The 25,540-nt window shown below is 39.8% G+C and overlaps 1 protein-coding gene across 4 annotated transcripts; it reads left to right on the top strand.

The window, feature by feature from the left end:
* The first annotated feature begins 1,485 nt into the window (after positions 1 to 1,485).
* SLCO1B1 (solute carrier organic anion transporter family member 1B1) lies at positions 1,486 to 24,304 on the top strand. Of its 4 annotated transcripts, none has more exons than XM_040655982.2 (15): positions 1,486 to 1,639; positions 4,513 to 4,658; positions 5,699 to 5,840; positions 5,954 to 6,086; positions 7,309 to 7,439; positions 7,716 to 7,862; positions 10,256 to 10,354; positions 11,122 to 11,361; positions 14,290 to 14,454; positions 15,795 to 15,990; positions 18,907 to 19,072; positions 19,983 to 20,164; positions 21,574 to 21,638; positions 22,553 to 22,670; positions 23,461 to 24,304. In XM_040655982.2, exons 2-15 carry the CDS (start codon positions 4,548 to 4,550, stop codon positions 23,681 to 23,683), a joined length of 2,118 nt encoding a protein of 705 aa, XP_040511916.1. In that variant the 5' UTR covers positions 1,486 to 1,639; positions 4,513 to 4,547; the 3' UTR covers positions 23,684 to 24,304. The 4 variants fall into 4 exon arrangements, with proteins under 4 accessions (XP_040511916.1, XP_046761039.1, XP_416420.4 ...); XM_416420.8 differs by lacking the exon at positions 1,486 to 1,639 and adding an exon at positions 3,200 to 3,250; XM_046905083.1 differs by lacking the exon at positions 11,122 to 11,361 and having other exon boundaries at positions 1,497 to 1,639.
* The last annotated feature ends 1,236 nt before the right edge of the window (positions 24,305 to 25,540 follow it).

The raw sequence follows: 25,540 nt of genomic DNA, 5'->3' as shown, positions 1-25,540 counted from the left end.
TCTAAAAAGCCAAAGTCAGAATTACTTCATTTTTGTTCTTTATTTTAATTATCTAGATATTCTGCTTTTAGGACCTTTTTTTTTTTTTTTCATGCCGACTGTTTTTCGTAGGGTCATGAAATGGATGAACTTTTTCATTGCAACCTTGTGTAATAGCTAGGAAGTCCGACTGTACGCTGGGGTACATCAGACCCAGCACTGACACTGGGAGAAGGATGGAGCTCTGTCAGGGGAGAGTCAGGTGGGCGTTAAGAAAAGGTTCTTCAACAGAGTGTGGTGGGCATGGAGCAGGCTGCCCAGGGCAGTGATCACGGCCCCAAGCTGCCAGAGTTCAAGCAGCATTTAGACAATGCTCTCAGAAATATGGTCTGATTTTTGGGTGGTCCTGTGTGGAGCCAGGAGTTGAAGCTGATGATCCTTATGGGTCCCTTCCAATTCGGGTGACCTATGATTCTACGATTCTATGATTGCCCCTTGTCTTGTCGCTAAGTACCACTGAAAGGATCCTAATCCCATCCCACCTGGCTTGTGGGCTAAGCTCTCTAAGCCTGGGCCTTGCAGTCATGTCAGCCCAGAGACGGCATCACTACACCATCTCTTAACTGCTAGCCTGGCTCCTGGCTCATGCCACTTCAGTCCAAAGCTGTTCGGGCAGTGCATCTCAGTTGGTGCTGCCAGGTGCACCTAACATGGTGACAAGCAGTGTCTGCTCACACAACGCTTTCTTTGTGATGGGCAAGGTGCAGCTCTGAACCTGGAGCCTCCTGAGTGGGGCTGCCATCTACTTCAGCCCTGCATGTCAAGAGGCCAACCTCTACACTTCTGCAGGTTTGTGCATGACTGCCCACAAACCAGCCTCCTAGGGAAACCTGCCAGCTGAACCTGGGAATGTACACACACCTGATCTCAATGTCCTTTCTTGTGCTCAGCCCTAGAATATCTTGCTCCCGTAGTCGCGGTTCACAACACACCAAGTGTGTCAATGTGCAGCTACGTTCAGCCAGGCACATCATGCCAGGAATACCACGTCCTACTCTGGGACGATGGCAGGTGGCCTTAGGCAGTGCGGCACCCTGGGGCTAAGGGACCAACTCCCACTGCTAAAGCTGCACCTTGAACTGAGTGCCAGGGACCCCTCCATCCACCTCTGATGCCCACCACTCAGATGGCTGCTGTTATTCAGCCTGTCGCAGCTGGCTGTCACTGGGTCAGGCAGTGAGCAGCTGTTGTTCAGTTCCTGTGTCCCTGTGGGCCTTGCCAAACAGGTTCCCAGGACTGGAGAGCCCACACCAGGGCTGGTGTGTACTGCTGGTGCGCTCTGCCAGCACGTGCAGTGGGCTGGCCAGGGTCTGGTGGCTGTGGCTCACCTCACCAAACGGCCTGTCTGTAACAGGGGCCCAGTTCCTCCCATGTCTCTTCACAGCCACCACCTCAGGACAGAGCTGTGCTGACAGGCACGATGACAAGTGCTGGCTCAGGCGCCAAAGTTCAGTTTGTAAAAGCCACAGAAGACAATTTCTACAGCAGTGCTGAAATTTCCTATGGTGGGATTCATCTCTCCTGACTTTCTGCTGTCAAAATCTGATCTTGCTGCCTTGCTTCACAGCCACATCTGGAGTTCATTTCATCTCACTCTGAAGTAAGTATCTAAAATAGAGCAAAGAATTCAGCTTTGGAAATACTTCTTTTTCCTCCTGTGACTGACTGGCTCATCCCAAAGGATCTTCACTGAATCCATGTGGTGCTGCCACTTCTGTGGATCCTATAATTTGTGTGTGACAATCACAAGAAATGACATACCCTCTATAGCTAAAACTCTTTGTATTCAATTTTAAAACACATTTACAGAAGCACTGATGGGAAATTTCTGGGTTTCTCACTTTAAGAAATGAGCTCTGATTTCTTTCCACATATACAAAGGGCCTGCAATTACATTTCCAACAGACCTCTGTTCTTCCACCTGGTTGCAAACTGATGGTAATGAAAATAGGGGACCACTGATAATGTTTATGTATGGTTTTCCTCAAACTTTGCAGTGTGCTCATAGTTAAAAGCTGTCTAAATGTAGATTGCAAGATGTGTAGCTTTGAATTATCAGAAGAAGCCAATTCTGATTTATTCTGATGAATGATTCTAAGAAATTATTATTTTTTCAATAATAATTGAAGCACAAAGCACAAGGAAAAGATAACTTGTAATCTAAATAAAAGTATGATATCAGTTTGTCCGTAGTCTAGGTTTGATTGCACTTCCTATATTCCAAGCTCTTTTAGGAGAAGAAAAAAATTCAATTTATGCATTCTTTCCCCATGTTAAAACTGAGTTAATTACATGAGAAATTTATTGTTAAGAGTCTAATGAGGAAACACTGCAATTGAAACTACTGTAACATTTTCTATGTTGCATATCTTGTAACTCAAAGGTAGAAGTAGGCTGATTTTTAATGTATTGATTGAGTATCTAGTAACATGCTAAATGGTAGAGTCCCCCTGACAAAATGGGAAAGTCAGAACTTTAAATGAACAAAACAAAGACCCATGATAAATCAATAAATATATAATCATCACTGTAAATGCCAGAAAATGATACTAGAAAATGATACAGGCACTCTACAATGGGAAGCTGTGATTTCCTGAGGGCATTCACATCTCTTTTGGACACCATGAGGACAGCCCTCTTGCACTTTGTGCATCAGGGTCATGACAGTCAAGGGCCCATACTAAAAGCTGTCTGATGTAAATGTGCAATTCGTGTCCTCTTGAAGAGCTAATTCATCTTGTTTTATCTCTGCTGACCCTTATCAAAAGCACCAATAGATGCACATCACTGAGGTTGCAAGATACAGCGTGCCCTCTCAGAGCTCCTCTACATGAGCTGAGCCATTCCATGGTTAGGTGGTAGAGAGTCACCTTTGGAGAGGTGCTTAAGCAGTGTTAGTATTTAGGCTTTTAAAGAAAAAAAAAAAAAAGGGGAGAAAACAAGTTGTTCCTCCTGGGAGAGGCTGGCACGACTAGCATGCAGGCGGGTAGCCTGCCAAAGGAATGATAGCACGAGAAACCTGCCTTCCTTTGCAAAGCTGTGGGAAACTTTTGCAATCACCTTAAGAAGGAAATCCAAGGTTTAAAAAACATGTGTTGGAGTGCTCCATTCCTCTGAGTAGGCAGCGCTTTTGCTGTGACGTTGCACTGGCTTCCAGCCTGAGAGCCCTAGGGCGCACGAAAGAAACAGCCTGACGCAGAAGTGACACACAGTAAGTTCTCTCTCTGCCTCTCCCTCTCTCTGTCTCTCTTGCTGTGTGTCTCCTCTCTCTCATTTCCTTCTTCTGTTTGTTTGCTTGCTTAATTGCTAAGCACCAGTGCACTGCAGACAAACTAGGATTTGTGTACATCTTGGAGTCACTAGGCTTGAAAGAGATTACATAAAGTGCAACAACGGAACTCTGCAAATTAGACTTCTAAAAAGAATAAACATGGTGGACTGCAGGTTGCTTTATCCCTTTGTAATAAAATTCTTCATTACAGTCAATTATTATTTTTAAACAGTCTCTTCTATCATTCTCTTCTCATTTAATTTTAAACAATGCTAGTGTCAATGATTCACTCTTTTGCCAAAGTTCAGATTTCTATCGAGTGGGCATGGAAACGGTTCTTTCATTAGGCATAAGAGAAGATGTGTTTATGCAGTTTAAGATTTGCTTAAAGTAGATTAGCTGGCAGAATAACATTAAATATTGTGAAAATAAAACCACGTCACTGATTAAAATATTGTTTATTTAATGGAGACACGTATTTTGCAAAGTTAATCATCAGCAAAATATGTCAATAAAGAATGTGTTTGGTATAGAGATATATATTGTCTTTCAGCTGCCACCCTCCAACAATTGAATTAAGCCTGGATTCACCATACATAAATTATCTAAAACTTGTTTTTCAATGCTTTTTGATTTTCAAGCTGGTAAAGATGATCTAAGATCATCTTTTATATAAATGATCCCTTTCATATAACGTGGATCATTCTGAAATTTACGTGTTTGATTTCTACAGTCATTTTTGGTGGATCCTGCTGGATTAGGATTTAGAATTGAAAGCTACAAAATTGAAATGAGACTGTTCCTCAGGCTTTCTATCTCTGTATTAGACAATAATGCCTATTTGCTATCAGTAGGAGTAATTCTGGGGATGATGTTGGGTGGCTAAGAGAATTTTTACTTTTCTGGGCATCTGTGGACTTTCTCACAGAGTTCAAACTACTCCTGGATGTCTCATCTGGGAGAACTGCACAGGCCAGTGGAATAGAGCAATTTTTGTAGGTCAGCTCCAGGAAAACTGCGATGGCCCTGCAGCCCACACAGTCTAAAAGCCCTCAGAACACGCAAATGGCTTCCACTCAGGGCTCAGCTGGCTTCCAGGACCTGCAGGAGGAGAGCTTTGATAAGTTCCTAGAGGAATTAAACAGACTGGAATATCTAAGTTGTCAGTCTCCAAGATATCATAGTGATATTTTTCTAAACAGGAAGATCAAGACATCAGATATACAGGAGGAAAACCATGGACAAGATAATCACCACTGGCAAACTTAAGGACAAGCCACCTTTCCGGGACAGCAGTAGTGCTGTGGTTCCTGCCAAAGTTATGTGCCATAACTGTTCAAAGCTAAAGGTATGCAAAGGAACCCTCACCATGTATTTTCTTTAGAATACTGAAATTAACAAAGTTCAATAAATTCAGTATGGTAATGTTTTATACTACATGATTTGGAAACAATGCTCTAGGATGTGATTCCTCGGTACAAGAAAGACACAGACCTGTTGGAGCACATCCTTTCCTATGAAGATAGGCTGAAAGTATTGGAGTTGTTCAGCCTGGAGAAGAGAAGGCTGCAAGGTGACCTGATAGTATCCCTTCATTATCTGAAGAAGAGCTACAGGAAAGAAGGGGACAGGCCCTTTAACAGGGTCTGTGGTGACTGAACAAGGGGAAATGACTTCAACCTTAAAGAGGGTAGATTTAGGTTGGATACAAGAAAAAAGTTTTTTACAGTGAGGGTGGTGAGGCACTGGAACATGCTGCCTAGAGATGTGGTTGATGCCCTGTCTCTGGAGACTTTCAAGGCGAGGCTGGATAAAGCCCTGGGCAACCTGATTTAGCGGTGCCTGTTCCCGTTTATTGTATGGGAGGTGGACTAGATGACCTTTAAAGGTCCCTTCCAACTCTAAGGGATTCTATGATTCCAGGCATATAGAAATCACTAAACGTTTTCAACAGTTAAAAGATAAGGTCATGTTTTACTAGCAAATCAATTAAATGTGTGCTATAAGCAGAACAATAGCTACTTAAGCATCTTTTTGTACATTTTTTTTTTCAGAATAGGAGAAGTAGGACTAATTAAAACATTCCACAATCATAATACCAATAATAAACAGCTTTTTGCTGCAAGTTTTCCCCGAGGAAGGAAATACCAAAAACAGTATGTGGTAAAAGCATAGAAGGTGCACGCCAACTTTCATTTGCATTGTAGTTGAAGAGGCTTTGCAAGCAGTCCTGAAAGCGAAAGTAAAATCTTCTGTTTTAATAAAAAAGTGGCAAGGACTTTTTCATACAAAATTAAAAAGCAATGCACTTGATTTTTCTGCTGCTGAGGAATTTGGCCATAAAGAAAAATGTATTTTTCTCTAAACTCAATTATTTTCTCTCTTCAGATATTTCTTGGAGCTCTAGCTTTTTCCTTTTTTGCAAAAGGATTTTCTGGAAGCTACATGAAGAGCATGTCCAGTCAAATTGAAAGGAGATTTGAAATCTCATCATCAATATTTGGCATTATTGATGGCAGCTTCGAGTTAGGTATGTGTACACTTTTTGAAAATGTAAAAATAATACTTCTTAATATATTTTACCCCTACAAATCTTTTTTTTCCCCCTCATAATATTACTGATTATCTCTCCTGATGATGCAGGTAACTTAATGGTAATGGTACTGGTGAGCTATCTTGGTCCAAGGGTTCATCGACCGAAAGTAATTGCTGTTGGATGTCTCATCATGTCATTAGGAGCATTTTTGTCAGTGATGCCTCAGTTCCTAATGGGACGGTAAATATGGAGAATTTTCATATTGTGAATGAATTCACCTCAACCATATAAAGGGTTTGCTTAATCACACATCTGAGTTGAGAATTGTGGTTTCTTCCGGATGTGTTAGTGAACTGTGGTGAGATCTTGGTGGAAGAGGTTTCTTCCTTCGTGACAGCTTTCATGATGAGCTTTTTGAAATTATGAAGGTGTTTATTATTCTCCACTGAATTCAGGGAGATTAAATATCTAAATACCCTTTTAGATCTAAGCTGTTGTACTTACATAGCTATCAAAACCAGCTCATACCTCTAATCCTCCAGCACCCTCCGTGAATTGTGGTTGAAAATATAGCTCCTCTGTCCCTCAAAAAATAAAATCATTTACCTGTGCTTTTAATTTATCTGTTCTTTAGCTCCAAGACCTGTATATGTTATAAGGAGGTCATGAAAAGAATTATATCTTTGGAGCATTGTTCAGAAAGCAGCCACAGTCACTACTCTGTGAAGTAGCAGGGAAGCCACACTGCAAGGGATAGCCTGGGCCAGAAGCAGATCAGAGGAAATTTGTGATTTAACCCAAACCTGTAATCAAATTCTGAAGATTGCCCACTCTCTACAACACTGAGCAAAACACCGTGTCCATGGAGACCTAGCTGTCATCCATCAAAATATTAAAGCTTAGAACTCGATTACACAGCCGGATAGTATATCATCTCCCCGTTTATCCCAGTGTGGCATGAATATACTCAAGCTAGTTTCAGTTTAATTAATTTCCTCTAGTAGGGACTACTTAAATACAAACTAGCACATAGGTTTTGTGGCCTGCATTAATCTCTTTAGAGACAGAGATTGATTAGTATTACACCCTGAACCTGCTAGTTTTAAGCTAACAAAGATATCTCTGTTACCCATCTGTCACATAGGTAAGAAACCCAGGTGCCAATATGGAAAGATCAACACTGTTGTCTCTGACTCTGACTCTGTCCTTCAGTATAAAGAAAGATCTCTTAAGCCCAGGAAGAAGCTCTTTCACTTAAGAAAATACTGGGATTAGAATGGTCACAGTATTTTGAAAAAGGTGTGAAGATACCCTTTTTTTTTTCAGTGACAGTGCTAGAAGTGGGCGGCCCCTCCACTCTGCCTCTGTGTGGCAGGAACCCCATGAACACAAGGCTCATACATGCTTTCTGCAAAACATAGTCTTTGATATGTCAGTTGTATTTTACACAGTTGTTTTCCAGTTATAATTATGAAAGGATAGCTGTTACTGTGGACAACTCATCTACAAGTGTATCAGCTTGCTCCCCAGCATCCTCTGTGGGCCATTCAGTCTCAGATGCTACGGAAACACCCAGCACAATGAAAAATTCAGGTAACTAAAGCTCTGATGTTGGATTCCTCATTTTATGCACTCTTTTTTTTTGGATTCCCTTCTTCTACTTGTCCCCACTCCATACAAGTTTTTTTGTTTTTGTTTTTTTAATTGAAACATGTAATATCAAAGCCCTTAATAAAAATCATGACATATACAAACCCACACAATTATGAATGTATGTGAATAAGAAAAACATTTTTATGTTATTTTTCTCTTGCAATAATGTACTTTCGGAATTATGCTCACAGAAATGTAAATATTTATGGCCTGCAGGATGTGAAAAAACATCAAATTCCTATCTTTGGCTCTTTGTGTTGATGGGGAACCTTTTACGTGGAATTGGAGAAGCACCAGTTATGCCACTGGGGGTTTCATACATTGATGACTTTTCTAAAGAAGAAAACTCAGCATTTTACATAGGTAATATGTGTATGAATGATTTTTATGCTCAGCATTCTTTTCTCTAACATTTTTTTTAGCCAAAAAAATACAAAAAAAAAAAAAATCTATCTATCTGCTCAGGCTTGTAAAAAAAAATATCTCTCTCTGATGTGTGCTGGATAATTTGTGTTGTATAGGGACAAACAAGCAATGGAAAAGTGATCTCATCTTTATCTTTGAAGAATATTTATCAGATTCTCCTTTTGCTTTCCTTGAGTGGCTGCTACTACATGTACTAATTTTGTCTGTGATGGAAACAAACATGGTCAAATACTCACTTCTCCAAAGTGAAATCATAACTTCCTTAGCTAGCACATCATTTTCAGTACCACAGCTTCAGAGAGTAAATTCTTCCTAGTGATGAGAGAATTATCCTTCATCACAGTAATGAAAGCATGTGTTTCAGAAGTTTTTATCTAACTTCTTGAAAGTTACAAGGAATACATTTCCTAATGAAAGCCTTTTAGAGTCACTAGTTACCTGAGGAAAAAATAAAGCCTTTGACAGGGTGTTGTAACAAATTCCTTCTAATGAACATTTTGTTGTTGTTTTGATGAAAGATAATTTATTGCTCAAGACAGAAATACTTACATCCAAGCTAATTTATTTATTGCCAAATTGATTTCATATCTTGGTATTTGCATGTGACTGAGGAAGCACAAAACTGCTGCCTGAAATAAGCTTGGTGAAGCTGGACCAGTCATAGAGATAACAGGACAGTTTCAGGAAGAGCTCAGTGAGAAGTACTACTGGGCTGGGACACTGCAGATGTTCTTAGGGGGAGAGGATATCTACAGGTTGCCCAAGGAGGCTGTGGGTGCCCTGTCCCTGGATGCATTCAAGGCCAGGCTGGTATATAAGCCTGTATCTGTTGAGCCTATGATTTCAATAAAATTATATATGAGGTCAAACATACGCTGCAAATTTTAAAACTGGTTATATTACTCATCAATAGAAGGACTTGACTAAGATATGTAAATATACAGTGAATGACTGACTGATATGTCTGAGTGATTTACTGTTTATTTAGTCTGTTTATTAATTATAAAGGGTAAATACAAAAATGTGATAGGAAAATATCTCAGTGAACTAATCTGGCTTTGTGTTATCACAGTACAAGCATATTAGTGAAGTTATTCTTGAATTTAAAGATTATGCAAGGGTGTAATTAATCTAAAAGCTTCATACATATGCAAAATTATTGCATATACACCTCTTAGTTTATCTGTAAGCTTATAGAACCTAAAGAAATACACTGCACAACATCTGGCCAGGCTGTTGGTATAGATGTGCTGTTTTTTTAGTCTGTTTATTTTAGAAATTTGTCACTGAGTATTTGAAATTTGGAGATAGCTTAAATAGTTCTGAATAGTAAAATCTGCCTTAGAGTAATGGAAAAACATAAAGAGCTAATTCTGGGATTCTGCTGTCATATTCCTTTTTCTACTAAAGTCAATAATTTTGGTAGCACCAGAATTAAATCTAAAATGCCAGACCTTCCAATGAAGTTAAATGAGAGATGTAAATGAAATCAATTTGCAATTGGAGCAACGAAGCAAAGAGGAGATATTGTACAGTTAAATTATACACTAAAAGTTTATTATCCAAGGCCTTCATGCCAAGCTGAGCAATCACTGCATTCAGAAGAGTTTGCAAAACAGTAGAAAACACATTAGGATTTACAAGGCATGTTGCCAACCATGGGCAAGTGCTAACAAGCAGGTCAAGAGTTCCTTTTTTTTTTTCAGAATAAAATTAAGCCTTCTGAAACTTCAAACATCTCCCAAGTGACAATGCTACTCTAGTATTCAGAAATCTGAATAACTGACTGTTTTTTGACACCATTGCCACCTCATAGCCAATCTTCAACTGATTAACATAAGTGGTGACGACCTATGCTTAAATTATTTTGAGGATGTTTTTTTCTCCTGATTGCCTTGGTGGCCATATGCCAGGGTACTTGTATGCAGTATCTGCAAAATGAAACCCCAGCTTCATAGGTGTGTGCTAACCTTTGCAGCTGACTCAGTTGCTTCTAGGTGCAACAGTCTTCTCCTGACCCTGTGATACCATCTCTCTAAGGAGAGGCACAGGGGGAAACAGGAGCCCTAGTGAGGCCAGCAGCAAAACTGAAAGCTGATTTTAAAGAGGTCATGACCTGATCACTAGATTTTGTGATATTTTTAGAGCTGCGTAAGCACCTATTAGCACAGCTGTGCTAATGGTTTATTTTCCTACCTGCCACTTAGCATTTTACGGTGAGTCATCCCCTCACAACCTGTGCCTGCCTCTTTTGCCTCCCCTCCCATTCCCTCCCCTTGTTTCCACCAAGCACTCTCCTCACTCTTCTGCCCTGCTTTCTTCTGTTGTAGGCCTGGTGAGGTCTTCAGGAATGTTTGGGCCAACTCTGGGCTTCCTGCTTGGATCTTTCTGTGCCAGCCTCTGGGTAGATATTGGCGTTGTGGATATCGGTAAGAAATGATGAGGTGGTGCATTAGATGTATGCAGGAACCTACGTGCTAGGAAGCATGTTCCCAGCTTACTGCTCCAAAAAGGGGAGCTCTGGAGAGTTTTTCTACTCAAAAACTCATGTTATTTCCATTTTAATATATACAGCACTGCAGTGTGACTGGAATAGCCCTTATTTTAAGCCCCCTACCCCCACTGTAGAAGCATTTGGGGCCTCTTTATACACTTCTAAAAGCCCTTGCAGCACCCTTGCTGCACAACTGAGAACAAATGGGCAAATGTTCTCTGCGCTAGGAAAACAGTGCTTACATTTTTGATGGCAAAAAGTACGTTCTCCTAAAAAACACACAGTAAAAATGAATATGAAACCTCATTTCTTTGTCTAAATCACTTTCATGATTGTGAAAATTTGAGGAACTTCAAGGAAAGCTACTAAGCTTGGGGATGGAAGAAGGAAGGGAACAGAAGGAGATTGAGAAAGGGAGGTTCTCTTTTGGTTGTGAAGGGCTCTGTTGCTGTCACTTGTCCCACAGAAAGTACTCAAAACATCTGTACTTGCACAAGTACATATGTGTCTAGATGAAGATATTGGCATGTGTTATGACTGTCTGGAACTGATTTGATACAAGCTGCATTTCAGTTCCTCATTTTCTGCATGTGAAACACAAACGCCTTAGTTTTTAAATAGCATATAAAAGGATGTGTATAAACAGTTTAATTATTCTGCATGATATTCAATCTCTTTTTCCTGTCTTCCCACACTTTACAGATGCTATTAACATAAATCCCAAGGATACTCGATGGGTTGGTGCCTGGTGGCTTGGATTGCTCATCTGTGGAGCAGTGAACTTCATTGCTTCATTGCCTTTTTTTTTTCTGCCTTACTCCTTAATAAAAGAAGGAGAGGATGAGAATCCAAAGAAGATCAGTCATCTGCCTGTTCAAGGAGATCACTGTAAAACAGACCCCCCAGCTCAGCCACAGTTAAAGTTCTCTGAGGCAGTAAAAGGTGAAAGATTATTGCCCAAATGTCTGCATGTGAATTCTCTCTCAGGGGTTCATTTTGAGCTAAGCACAAGTTTGCAAAACCTCAGCAAAATGCAAATTTTTGTAATGCAAATTACAAATATTGTAAATATTTGAATAGGAATAGGTGAATAGGAATGACTTCTCTCAAATGTTATGTTATTACAATATTAATTATTATTATTATTAATTGCTAAGGATGTGTTTCAGTCACAGATGAAATCTGTTCTTATGTCAGACAGCTAGAAAAAGCTCATACTGTTGCTTTGGGCATATTCTCAGTTAAATCCAATAGCTATCATACAGCTATAATCATAAGAACGACAAAGTGAAAAACATTCTATTTGTCATGTATGAGCTGGCAGGTTATTGTTTACCTGTGGCCAACATATGGGAGGGAAACAAAGTGGGATAACGGGGTGGCCAGGCCCAGCCAGCATGGGTTCATGAAAGGCAGGTCCTGCCTGATCGACATTATCTCCTTCTATGACCAGATGACCTGACTGGTGGACAAAAGAAAGGCTTCTGACATAGTCTGTGAGACTTCAGCAAAGCCTTTGACGTTGTCTCTCCCATAGTATTCTCCTGGGGAAGCTGGCAGCTTGAGGCTTGGGCAAGTACACACTTTGCTGGGTAAGGGACTGCCTGGCGGGCTGGGCCCAGAGAGTGGTGGCGAATGGAGTTAAATCCAGCTGGTGACTGGTCACGAGTGGTGCTCCCCAGGTGTCAGTATTGGAACTGGCCCTGTTTGATATCTTTATTGGTGATTTGGATGAGGGGATTTGAGTGCACCCTCAGTAAGTTTGCAGATGATTCCAAGCTGGGAGAAGATGTTGATCTGCCTGAGGATGGAAGGGCCCTACAGAGGGACCTGGACAGGCTGGATCAATGAATGCAGACCAATGGGATGAGCTTCAACAAGACCAAGTGTTGTGTCCTGCACTTTGATCACAGCAACCCCATGCAACATGCAAACCTGGGGCAGAGTGGCTGGAAAGTTGTGTGGAGGAAGTAGATTTAGGAATGTTGTTTGATGCGCTCCTGAATGTGAGCCAGCAGCATGGCGAGGTGACAAGAAGGCCAGCACCATCCTGGCTTGAATCAGAAATAGTGTAGCCAGCAGGACGAGGGAGGTGATCACGCCCCTGTGTTCAGCCCCCCCGGTGCAGCCATACCTTGAGTACTGTATTCAGTTTCGGGCTCCTCACTACAAGAAAGATGCTGAGGCCCTGGCCTATTTCCAGAGAAAGGCAACAAAGTTGACAAGGGGTCTGGAACACAAGTCTTATGGGGAGTAGCTGAAGAAACTGGGATTGTTCAGTCTATAAAAGAGAAGGCTCAAGGGCGGTCTTACTGCTCTCTACAACTCCCATAAATGATGTTATGGCGAGGTAGTGGTTGGTCTCCTCTCCCAAGTGTCAGTGATAAGGTGGGAGGTAGAAGTCTTGAGTTGTGCCAGGGCAAGTTCAGGTTACATTTTAGGAAAAAAATCTTCAAAAAAAGAGTGGTTAGACATTCTAACAGGCTGTCCAAGGAAATGGTGGAGCCACCATCCCTGTGGGTGTTCGAGGAAAGGGTAGATATAGTATTTAGGGACATGGTTAGCAGGCAATATTGGTGGTAAGTGGATGGTTAGAATAGATAATTTTAGAGATTATCCTTAAATATTCTATGATTCTAAGAGTGTAAGTACTACAGTTGGAGGAATTTCGCTGAATTCATGTATGACCTCTGCGATGCCAAGTTAATTTAGTACATGCCAGATCAGGTCTACCTACTCATGGCTGTACTCAGTCCCCTACAGCTTTAATTGGATGCATGCATGTGTAAGGGAGGGACAGGACATTTCCTGGTGGAGTGCCTTCAAGTGTGATTTCTAGATGATAGACTACAAGCTCAATACAGGTTTTTGTCTTCACTGTCTTAATTTTATTGACATGAATGCTCCTATCAAGGATCTCAGAAAACGTTCTAGCTTTTGCTTGGGCCATGTACTCCCTCCCTTTTTCTGAATATCAACTGCTTGCAGGGCTTGCATGTGGTTTGTGAAGCTCCTGCTTTTAGGCACCAAAATTTTCATTTTGTTTCTAATAAAGTCTTAAGGCTCCTCTTGGGGTACTGTCCTCTACAGTGTTGCAAGTTGTAGTGTGGCTGATAAACAGTCCTGTCACATACAAGATAATGGGTGTGATGAGGTGCATCCCAGAGTCCTGAGGGAACTGGCTGACACAGTCACCAAGCCTCTCTCAACGCTGTGTGAAAAGTCATGTCACACCCATTTTTAACAAGGGTAGAAAGGACAACCCGGGGAACTACCAACCTGTTAGCATCACTTCTTTTCTGGGGGCCATAAGAAAGAAGAGGACAGACTCTTTAGCAGGATCTGTTGTGACTCCTCTTTGAAGTGGCTTCAAACTAAAAGACTGGAAATTTAAGCTGGATATAAGGAAGAAGTTTTTTACCATAAGGGTGGTGAAGCACTGGAACAGGTTGCCCAGAGATATGCTGGAAGCCCCGTCCCTGGAGAAATCAGCCAGTCTGGACCAGGTTCTGAACAACCCATTCTAGCTGTAGATGTCGCAGTCCATTGCAGAGGAGTTGGACTAGGTGACCTTTAAAGGTCCCTTCCAACTCTAAGGATTCTATGATTCTATAATCTAGTGTTTCTCTTGCCCAATCCAGCATTCACCATACCATTCAGCCTTGATGTGTCATGCAGTAATAGCTCTGTAGGTCCAGTGCTGGCAAGGGAAAACTCTCACTTGAACAAGTGTATGTTTTGATTGCCAAAGAATTATATCCTACAGTACAGACATTAATTAAATCAAGCTTAGTTTTATAGTCCAAAGGATGCCAAAACAACTCTTCTCTGTGTTTAGCAGGGTGTACAGCATGTACCTCTCCATTGCAGATTTCCTACCAACTTTGAAGAAATTGTTTGGAAATCCAGTTTTCCTGGTGTATGTGTTCCTCACCATTCTGCAGTATAATTCTCTTGTTGGATTGATAACATATGAGACAAAGTTTATGGAGCAGCAATTTAATGTATCAGTGGCAAAAGCCATCTTTCTAGTTGGTAGGTACATGCCTTTATTTTAAATTCCAATTTTGGAAAGGAAGTTTTCTTTGTATTTTGTATCCTTTTCTGTGATGATCTTCTGTGAAGTTTTTGGAAAAAAAAAAGTATGTAGAGATTTATTATTTTTTCCACTATTTTTTGAAACCAATGTTAATTTTATTGTTCATTTCCCTGATCTACCTAATTTAGACAATTAGAGGATTATTAGCACTGGATGGATCTTTTTGGCTGAAGCTTTTTTTAGAAGACTGAGATTGGGATTATGAGTTTGTCTGTTTTTGTGAACAAAAAAATCCTGCACAAACTACATTGAAGTAAGAACCAAAAGACCAAAATTGAGAAAATGTCTAATGACATGTCTCATTTTCCTTTATAGAATAAAACTCTGCTATAGGTATTCTTCAGTTTTGATTACAAATACAGATTTTATATGCAACAAGAAACTGAAACATAAAATGTCAAGTCCTTTCTTTCAGCTCAAAGCTCTGTCTCTATTTGCTGGTTCCCTCAAAAATAAGTTCTTTATAGTGTTCTTAAAACAAACAAACAAAAAACAGCAAACCAAGTGATATTAAGTGATATTAATCTTACACTGATGGATTAATATGGTCTCATAATGTGGCAATAAGATCAGGGTATTTGAGGACATTGAAGAATTTGTATTCCATTACTTTAATTTGAAGGCAGTTTCCTTCATTGTGGATCAGATACAAAAGTAGGAAGATCTTCCTTTTTCCTATCATTTTTTGGGTTACATAAACAAATCCCTCACAATTAAACCTTGCAAATGCTCTCTGTTTTGCATGTGAGTATCAAGACTGGAGTTTGCGAAGTGCTGAACTGATTAGATCTAAATGCAAATCTTTACATGATTCATTCTTGAAGCAAAATGGAACCCGAATCAAAATGAGACAGAGCTTTCTTTCATGTTCTGTTTTGGACTTTTTTTTTTTTCCAAGTGTTAGAAAGTATGTTGATTTTGATGAAGAAATACCCCTAAGCTAAGACACCTCTCATTTACTTGAGTTTCTACTAGGCACCTGCTTAGGTATTCTTGCTTCAGTATGCGTGCAAACAACAGTGTAAAAAAAAAAGGTAAGAAATATTGAGGAGAAAAATTTTTAAAGCCATAAAAGGACTTGAATGAAAATGAAGAAGTAAACTAAATTATTTAAAGGTAATAAAAATTCTTAGAACCTCAAATGATCTGTCAAAAAAAAGTATCTGATATTTTAGAAAGTACTAATACTAGATATTTCTTCTAAAAAAAAAAAAAAAAAAAGAAAGTCTATTCAAGCAGCAGCAGTTAACACTTTTCTGTTACCTTTTATTTGCAGGTGTGATACTTTTACCCATTACAATCCTGGGGATGTTTCTAGGAGGCTATCTGATCAAGAAATTCAAACTTCACATAACTGGAATGGCAAAGTTTGCATGCATCTCCTTTATAGTAGCATATCTGTTAAACCTCTTGTACTTTATGTGCAACTGTGAGGTGCTTCAGCTGGCTGGTCTCACAGTGCCTTACTCTGGGTTTGTATTCCCCTGGATTTGTTTTTGTTGCTCCCTGTGTCATGCAGAGCATGGGGTGCGTGCTTGTCTTCCTCTACTCTCATAAACTAATCCGAGTTTGGAGTCTCATCTGGACTGTAAACCTTCTAATCTAGGAAAAAGTTGAATTTGGATGAGTTCCAAAACATTACCTTGCTGTTGATTTACTGTATATGTATATATACATATATGTCTGTTTAAGAGAATGAATTTTCATTCTAACTGAAGTGTATTAGGTCTTCTGCTTGTGTCAATCATTGTGTTTTCTGCTACAGTGGAGCTACTGTGATTATACCACTCCACTGTTTCTTTGCAGGTGATATGAGAAAATACTAGATAGTGAAATAGACTTGTCAGGATGGAAGGATAACTAGTGCTGGGGCTGTGTGGAATGCTCTGATTTTGTTTTTCAAATTTAATTTGAGTTGGACAATTCCTTTTCAAAATTGTTTATTGCCAGATATTGGCAATACAGAAGACACAGACACAGAATACACAGAATTGTTGGGGTTGGAAGGGACCTTTAGAGATCATCAGGTCCAACCCCCCTGCAAAGCAGGCTCCCTACAGCAGGTTGCACAGGTAGGCGTCCAGATGGGTCTTGAATTTCTCCAGAGAAGGAGAATCCACAACCTCCCTGGGCAGCCTGTTCCAGTGCTCCTGTTCAAGTGCACCCTTACTGTGAAGAAGTTCCTTCACATATTGGTGCAGAACTTACTGTGCTCCAGTTTATGGCCGTTGCCCCACGAACCACTGAAAAGAGGTTGGCCATGTCCCTTTGACTCCCACACTTAAGATATTTGTAAACATTAATAAGATTACCTCTGAGTCTTCTTTTCTTAAGGCTGAACAGTCCCAGGTCACCTAGCCTTTCCTCATAGGGGAGATGTTCCAGGCCCTTTATCATCTTTGTGGCCCTCTGCTGGACTCTCTCCCGGAGATCCTTGTCATTTTTGTACCAGAGAGCCCAGAAGTGGGTTCCAGGTGAGCCCAGGTGTGGTAGTCCAGGTGAGGCCTGACCAGGGCAGAGTAGAGGGGGAGGATCACCTCGCATGACCTGCTGGCCACACTCCTTTTAATGCATCCCAGGATCCCATTGGCCTTCTTGGCCACCAGGGCACACTGCTAGCTCGTGGCCAACCTGTCATCCACCAGGACCCCCAGATCCTTCTCTGCAGAGCTCCTTTCCAGCAGGTCATGTCTCAACCTGTACAGATGCTTGTGGTTATTCCTTCCCAGGTGAAAGACACCACAATTACTTTTGTTAAACCTCATCTGGTCTCTAGCTGCCCAGCTCTCCAGTCTGTCCAGGTCTTACTGAATGGCAACACAGCCTTCCAGTGTGTCAGCCCCTCCTCCCAATATACTCTTAGACTCAGTATACTCTTGTATGCTAACAGATGACTAATTAAATTCATCATAGACAGTTGAAATTTTTATACTCTATTTCAAAGCTTTAATTTAAAGCTTGTCCCTGCTTTCACATAGGGAGTAGGAGATAAAAAGGTAGTAGAAAGTGGCTTTCCCAATGTCCCCTCTAGTAGCTTTGCTTCTAGAATGCACTATCCTTTAGACGAGCAGTTCCCAGACTTTGTGGGTAGTTAGTTATCAGCCTCCCTTGGTACTTGGAGCTGCTGACCTGCCTGAGTTCATCTTTTCAGCTGGGAGGTGGAAAGTGGTGCTGCCAGGACAATGTGGTGAGCACACAAATATTTCCCCTCCCTTACCAGGACCATGGCTGTGCAGCCTGCATTTTGCTGACTCTAGCAGCCTGCCACAATTGCCTACTGTTTAAAGTTAGTTCAGTCAGGTCCAACAAATTTCAAGGGATTTTAAAGGATTAAACTGAATCCACCAGGGCTTGCTAGATTTTCAGTTCAGACAGAAACTCAGGCCTGTGTTTTGTTTTGTTTTTGAAATGGAGTCTATGTTCAGAAGAATATCTAGGTGTTTTTGTAAAACCTAAAACTCAGTTCAGCTCTGAGGCTAGTTACATAAAATATGTCAGATATTTATCCAGCAGAGATATGCGTGGTTGAACACATAATCCAGTATTGATATTTTACTTTCCAAAATGTTTAAGATAAATGTTACCCCCTTGAGAAGTGTTTTGGATAGAGGGATAGGTAGAAAGAAAAGGCGGAAGGCGAAGAAAAAGTGTTGAAACTTTTTCTTTAAATGTGGAAACTCTTCAAAGCAGGCATGATTTGTGGGTAGTGAGCGCTTAATGCTTTCTGAAAATTGAGCTCTTCCACTATGCTCTCAGTACTTGGCTTTTTACATTCTTGATTCTAGTTGTCTTCCAATTAGTTTGGGTTGGTCCAGATGCAAGGCTGCTGCTAAACAAAGTCAGAGCTGAGATGGAAGCAGCTATTTTCTTTCAGATTAGTGCAACTTTCATTGCCACTAGCCAGCTCTGATTCAGTGAACAACTATCAAGAGTATCTTGCTGCTGTATTTTTATGTAGTTGTTTATTATCATTTCCAGTACTCAGATACAATATGATCTTCCCTGTTGCTAGGGGCAAGCATAGTCTACATGTGATAAGAGATTTTATGTACAATTTTCTTTTCTCTCAGATGAGATTTCAAATGAAAAAGTAACATCTAGTAATTTCTTTTAGGCAAAAATACTTGGTGTATGAGTTCCATACCTTTTCAGCAACAATCCATAAAAATATTAACAGATGATGAAACATATCAAGAGCAGTTTGGTTTGGTCAAAATTAGCTGTGTCTCCATATAGTAAATTCAGTCTTCTAGATGATAGCAGATATCTGTCCATACTGATTGTTTCACATTCTCATCATTTTTCCTGCCTACTCTTTTTGTTTTTTATTTTGTTTAAATATTTGATTTTACTATATAATTATTTTGTTTCTTGCTCTTTTTCTCCAGGTTTAAACAACTTTCCTCCCCTAAAAACAGTTTCATGTCCAGTTGCAATGCTGACTGCAGCTGCAAGGTGGATCAGTGGGATCCTGTATGTGGGGACAATGGGATTACTTACATGACGGCCTGCTTTGCAGGATGTAAATCGTCAACTGGGATGGGAAAGAATATGGTAAATGTAAAGATAAATGATTGTGTAGACAATTAGATTTCTCAATACATTGTTTTTTTGGCTTTGTAACTGAGAAATCCTGTAGACGCATGTCCATGTTTTACTGTTTAGTTTTGTAGTAGAAACTGTATGATTGAATTGTTGCAAGCTTTTAAAATAGTTTTGGTGAGGTAAGTGAGCTACTCAGGCAAGACATGAAACATGAGGCTTTTGCCTTACATTTCTTCACTTTTTTAACAACTAATTTTCTTCTCAGCAATATAACCGTGAATTTGGCTTTACATTTCTCACTAGATCTTCTACTATGTCCATGTCTTCTGGCAGAAGCATATTTATCCTCATATAACAACACTGAAAAGATAGGCAGTATTTTCAAACTCATACTGTTCCATCTATAGCCATATTCTGTTGCTTCATTCACTTCGGGGGATTTGGCTTTCAAACTCATGTCTCTTGCTAACTTCAAAAGCTATGAAACAGCTCACATTCAATTCAGCACCAAGTGCTGTTTTGGATACACAGATACCCTGATTTTTAGTGTTCGTTATTGTGTTCACATCTACATATTTTTTATTGTTACTTATGTACTTCATAGGATCCCTGAGCAGAATGGATGGATAACAGTTCACATCTGAATTTTATAGCTTTTACCCCTCTTCACTTTACACAGAGCACCTTCATTCCTAGCAATGGCATGGCTGAAACTAGAATCACAGTTGCTTTGTGTCGCTGGAGCAGTGCTAAGTGACTGGAGCATACTAATGAACTTGGCCATCAGTCTGCAAAGATTACTAGGGGTGTCCTCTCACTGTAAACAACAGTCTGCCTGTTACAGAGAGACAGAGAGTGAAAAATCTAGCTACTAAAATCCTGAATTCGGATTAAATGACTTCTCATCTTCTCCTTTCAGGTGTTTCACAATTGCAGCTGTGTGGAAGGACAAGAGCATGGACATGGCAATGCATCTGCAGTTTTAGGACAGTGCCAAAGAGAGAGCTGTACCAAAGCATTTCCCTATTTTTTAGCATTACAGACTGCATGTGCATTTATTTTAGCCTTAGGAGGCACTCCTACATACATGATTATGTTTAGGTGAAATACTTTACCTTACCTTGACAGTACAGCTTGGGGAAAGAGAAAAGAAATATATCATTTGATTGAAAAGGAAAATACCATTTGATTCCTATTGTGAGGAATGGCATGTTGTCCACACTGGGACTTTGTACCTTTCCCTAATTCCTGTTTAAGGCTGATTTGATACTTTGGTAATGGAGTGGGTAAGCCTTATGCTTACATTTCAATTCCAATGACAGGGATGTGTTTAACAGAGCAGTGAACTCAAAATCAGTGTGGTGTTAAGTCATGTCCAAGGTGACTGCTGTTCACATTACCCCAGAGAAAAGCATTCACCTTTGTATAGCCTTGTTGGCTCAGAATGTTTTATGTGTTGTGAGAAACCCAGTACTCCCATTTTATATCAAGACAGACATGATCAGATTACAAACAGAACAATGTCAGCAGCAATAATTTTTTATTTTTATTCCTTCACTTGTAATGCGGCACTGCTATTTTACTCTCAGAAGAAAAGACAATGTTCTGTACCTTTTGCATGACAATTTCTTTTCAGTTATGCTTACGGGTGAATTTCAATCATCAGCAGTCTGTGCACATGGCTAGTTAGCTGTCTTCCCTAAGCTGCTGATTCTTTTGCAGTACTTCTGGGTGCAGACGTTCTTGCTGCTTGCCTGGATTATGGACAAGGCTGGGCAAATTTTCCAGAATACTAATGTGTATAATGAGAAGCCATTAATGTTATTGCTGAAAAGATGATGAACTGGTGTAGTGTAGTGTAAATTCCTGTTCAGCCTGGCCATGGCAAGCCCCCTGCCTGCTGCTGTGCCAGCTCAGTGCTCTCTGCTGCTTTTTGTGAATTCTTCTAATTCCTCTGATGGCTGTATCTCCACTGGTAGGAGTGAAATGCTCTTACAGCCAGGTAACTCACTTCCACTGTTTCTGTGTAAAACGCTAGAGACAGAGGTGGGTTTTATCTGCAGGTAGTTAGCAGGGATTGCACAACCTCATTACTGCACTCTGTTTGCCACTCCTTGGTACAGCCCCTTCAAAAGAAAAGGCAGCTTCTTGGAGCTGAACTTAAGGAACAAACCAACTACTTCTAGTTGGTTCACTTCTGTTTTCCTGTGCATCCTCTCCCAAAAATCTTTGCAATTTTCTCTCCTTTGTTTTAAGAGTAGTTTCTGTAAATACTCCCAACAATTTCAATGGGAGTTTATCCACTGAAATCAACAGAAGGAGGCTCAACATCTGATTTATAACTTTGGTGAACATTTTCATTGGGTGCTGAGTGAGCTCTGCTATGTTAGCCACATTACTCTTGCAGTGGTACACATGCAGATGTTCACAGCATAGCCATCAGTTTAGCTGTATTACTCTGTTGCTCCTCAAAATGTCAAAGCAATGTGTTATTTTTGTTTCCTTTTTAGATCTGTTTCACCAGACCTGAAATCCTTTGCTGTTGGGATCGAAACTTTGGGTGGTAGAATACTAGGTAAAACTTCATTTGCTTGCGTTATTCAAGTAGATAATCAAAGAGATAGACCAAAACTAGGCAGTGTGAAGCCCTTGCTCTGAAAGAGAGCAAATTTTGAAGAATTTTAATTGTAAGCAGAATATACATTTCACAATGTTTGGAAGAGATAGCTATATGTTTCCTGGGATGCAATTACATATTATGATTATCTCACCAGATTTTTTTTCTGTGCAATGAGGGAATTAGACAAAGAAAAGAAAGTGTGTTGTACTCTTATTTGTTTGGGTTTTTTTGGATGCATCTATCTAAGCATGGTTAGTCTGGATATCCTGACTTTGAAAATTTTCCCAGTGAAGGAATACCCAAGTAGTCACTTGGATCTTTCAGCTGAATGCTGTGGGGAATCAATCTCGTGCTTCCATAAAAAAGTTTTTGTAACAAAATCACATTATAACTGGAATCTTACTGATTGTATTTAAGCATCATAGCTATCTAATAGGGAATCTTTCATGATTGGTTTTGATTAAGAGTATAATGGAGCTCTTGGCGCTGTGCTAGGCATTTTTTGTTTGCAAACTGCCTGAATAGATACATTAGTGTACATAGATATTAATATATGATGACATGTAATTTCCATACCAGGGACTGAAAATTTATTCATATTATTTCTTTATAAAAAAATTAGAATACTAATAAAATACCATTAAAGTGGAATTAGTAACATTCCCCCCCTCTCCCCCTCATCCCTGTATATAATCTTGTTTAAAAATTTTCACAAGTCTTTTGCTCTCAAAGCCAGTGCAGGATTTTTCATCCCATTTTAGGCAGCTATAATTCAGAAACTCTGTGATTAATTTTATCCTTTCTCTACCATAACGTTAAACTCTGAGATCTGCATATCTTAGATCATGTAATAAGAATTTTATTTGCAGGTGGACTCCCAGCCCCTATTTATTTTGGTGCCTTGATAGATGAGACCTGCTTGAAATGGGGGACAAAAAGCTGTGGGGGATCTGGATCTTGCCGAATATATGACACAAAAGCATTCAGGTAAGCTAAAGTTTTCGGTAAGTGATTAGGAATTTGGTTTCTGAGGCAATTTTGACCAGTAAGAACTGAAATGCATTCTGCCCACAAGAACTTTTTAATAAGCAGATTAGGATACCGAAACACCAAAATTATGAAGCTAACTAATCATTAATAGATCAAATAAGCCATATACTTTTAAAAACCAATAGAATCATGGAATGGCCTGGGTTGAAAAGGACCACAATGATCATCTAGTTTCAACTCCCCTGCCGTGTGCACGGTCGCCAACCACTAGACCAGGTTGCCCAGAGCCACCTCCAGCCTTGCAAGTCTAATGTATGACATTGCTGTGCACTCCCCTACATCACCAGAAGGAGTTCCTTCAGTGAACACCTAGTGCACTGAATAATTCTGCAGTGCTTTGAGTTTGTGAGAGACCAAGGAATGGTAGAGCAGTTACAGCACCAAGGATACTTTTCCTCAACAGTCATTTCTCTGTTTCCTCATGTGTAAGACACTTCACCAAATTCATGTGGGGATGCAGGAAGGTTGGGTGAGCAGGCTCACCGTCTGCTGAACTCTTCAGACAGGAGACATTTCCTTAGGGAGTGTAGAACCAGATTAGGGCCTATCTGAGACGGAAAATCATGAGATTGTTTACTTTTTGCTTATCATTTCCCAAAACATGGAAAGATACCTCTCTGGAAATAAATGATTTTGGTATCTTTTTGTTTTTGTTTTTTTCGACTCAGAAGTGGCAAATATTAATATAAATGTATTTTGTCACTTTTTTTTTTTTTTTTTTTCCTAGAAATGTCTATCTTGGCCTCATTGCGGGACTACGGGCAGGGTGCTGTGTCTTGTACTTGGTGCTCTGTGTTTTAATCATGAGACGCTTCAAAACAGATGACAAAGATACGACAGATATTAAAAATGCAGAAGAAACAATCAACAAAGAATCAGTTACAGTGAACAAAAAAGAAGCTCTTCCTGGTGCAAAAACCTCAGAAGAAAGTGAAGAAACTTGTATGTAAAAAAGAAATGCTTTTTCTTAACTCTGCCTAGTTTTCAATTTTTTCTAAGCACAACAGGGGTCTACCCAACTTCAGCAGCTGGTTTACATTTGGAAGTTCAAAAACTACCTTTGAAACATTGACTTCTAAGTTGTTTCACCCTATTCTCTTTTTCTCCTTATCTGAAAAAAAATAGAGGGGAAAGGTTTTCAAAATTTGGGGGAACTCTTCCATCCTTGTATTCCCAGTCCTTTTCTAGTTTGCCTGTAGGACCAATCAGGTTTTTTCAGTGTCATCATTTTGATTATAATTTAAAAATGAAAAAGATGAAATCTACAATAAGCTTGTTTTCCATTTTTACCATCGTTATTCCATGTCCAAAGTCTCTGGTGGCTTCTATGATGTGTTTCCTTGTTACAGACTTGGTCCTACAGACCTTGCTCAGGTGAGAGCCCTAGGGCTGCCGGTGGTCATATGAACAAGAACTGCACAGAGACTCTAGGGTTTGTCTTGAACACGTTTACAATCAAAAAGGATTGCAAACAAAAGAAAGTAGTGTATTAATTTTGCAGCATGTCTCAGTGCTGAGTTTGAGTCAACTTACTGTGAACTGATGCAATAAATTGATAGGTATTAAAGTTATGTTTCTTTATTGTTTTTGATTGGTTTTTGTTTGTTTGTTTGTTAATTTGTTTTGCATGTTTGTTTGTAAGGGCATTTTTATCCCAATAGCCACTGCGTTTATACCACAGGTATATAGATTTCCTTCCTTGTTTAAGGAACTACCAGCAAGCCTTGAAATACAGTGCTGAAAGCTTGCAGTTTCACAGAATTCACTAGGTAGACTAGTCCAGGGATTCTACACATGACATGACTATCTCATCTTTCATGAACCACCAGCCTTGTATAAGTTTAAGCACAGAAATGAGGGAACGCTGATGTGGTCCTCACTGAAAGCAAGTTCTTCAGATCTTGTCCCTGGAGATGAAATTGCACGCATTTTTTTCCTAAAAGACAATGACCAGCACATTTAGACCTTGTGTCTTTTGTAATCAGAACTCTGATTATGAACTGCCAATAAAAATGAAGAACTAGTGTGCATTTTAAGGAAATGGGAACGAAAACTCCTCTAGTGTAGATGATACAAACACTCTGTCTAGGTTTGGAAATAATTAAAGAAAAATCTTAGTTCCAGAAACCCCAGGAATTTTCAGACAGAAAATAACTGTGTGCCTCTCTCTTTCTACAAACAATGTTTTAACACTGAACAAATATATTGGCAGTTCCAGAAATACTCCTGATCTGCACTAGGCAAATAGACTCAGTCAGGTGACTCATACTAACATCATCTTCTTTGTACTTTTGTTGTTTGGATATTTATTTTTGTACTCTGTTTTTTTTTTTTATTATTATTACAGTCTTTTTTTTATTTTTTTTATTTTTTTTTTATGAAAGCATTTTTGCACCTATTGCTTGATTTTCCCAGGAAGAAATGGCAAGCATGCATTGATAATTGATGTCAGACTAGAAATGAGATTCTGGTCAGATCCAGTGATTCATATCCAGCTATTTACCCCAGCTGCAACCTGGTACTGTGACTTTTTTTTTAGATAAATGAGACTTAACATCATTCTCCATAACAATCCCTACCATCAATAATAGCATAAATGCTACCACTAGTAGTATTAAATGAGCCTCTGGCTCAGCATGCTCCCAACTCCAAGGCTGTGTCACTTGCCTACTTTCTGATATGCATTGATTTTTAAGTGTTACTCTAAGCACTGTACAGTGAAGAGCAGGCAGTAGTTTCTTCAGGGGAAGAATTTGTTCTTCAATATGCAACTAGCATAGAACATGTAAAAATTATGTAGGAGCTCA

The sequence above is a fragment of the Gallus gallus genome, chromosome 1 (genome assembly GCF_016699485.2).
Source record: "Gallus gallus isolate bGalGal1 chromosome 1, bGalGal1.mat.broiler.GRCg7b, whole genome shotgun sequence".
Lineage (NCBI taxonomy): Eukaryota > Metazoa > Chordata > Aves > Galliformes > Phasianidae > Gallus > Gallus gallus.
Note: the sequence above shows the minus strand (reverse complement) of the source record. Positions and strands in the feature narration are given on the sequence as shown.

Excerpts from the sequence above, each read along its gene's own strand:
- SLCO1B1 (XM_040655982.2), top strand. The coding sequence starts at position 4,548 with ATGGACAAGATAATCACCACTGGCAAACTTAAGGACAAGCCACCTTTC. Across the intron at positions 4,659-5,698 it reads ATAACTGTTCAAAGCTAAAG|ATATTTCTTGGAGCTCTAGC; the intron begins GTATGCAAAGGA and ends TTCTCTCTTCAG. Across the intron at positions 21,639-22,552 it reads TTTGGGTGGTAGAATACTAG|GTGGACTCCCAGCCCCTATT; the intron begins GTAAAACTTCAT and ends TTTTATTTGCAG.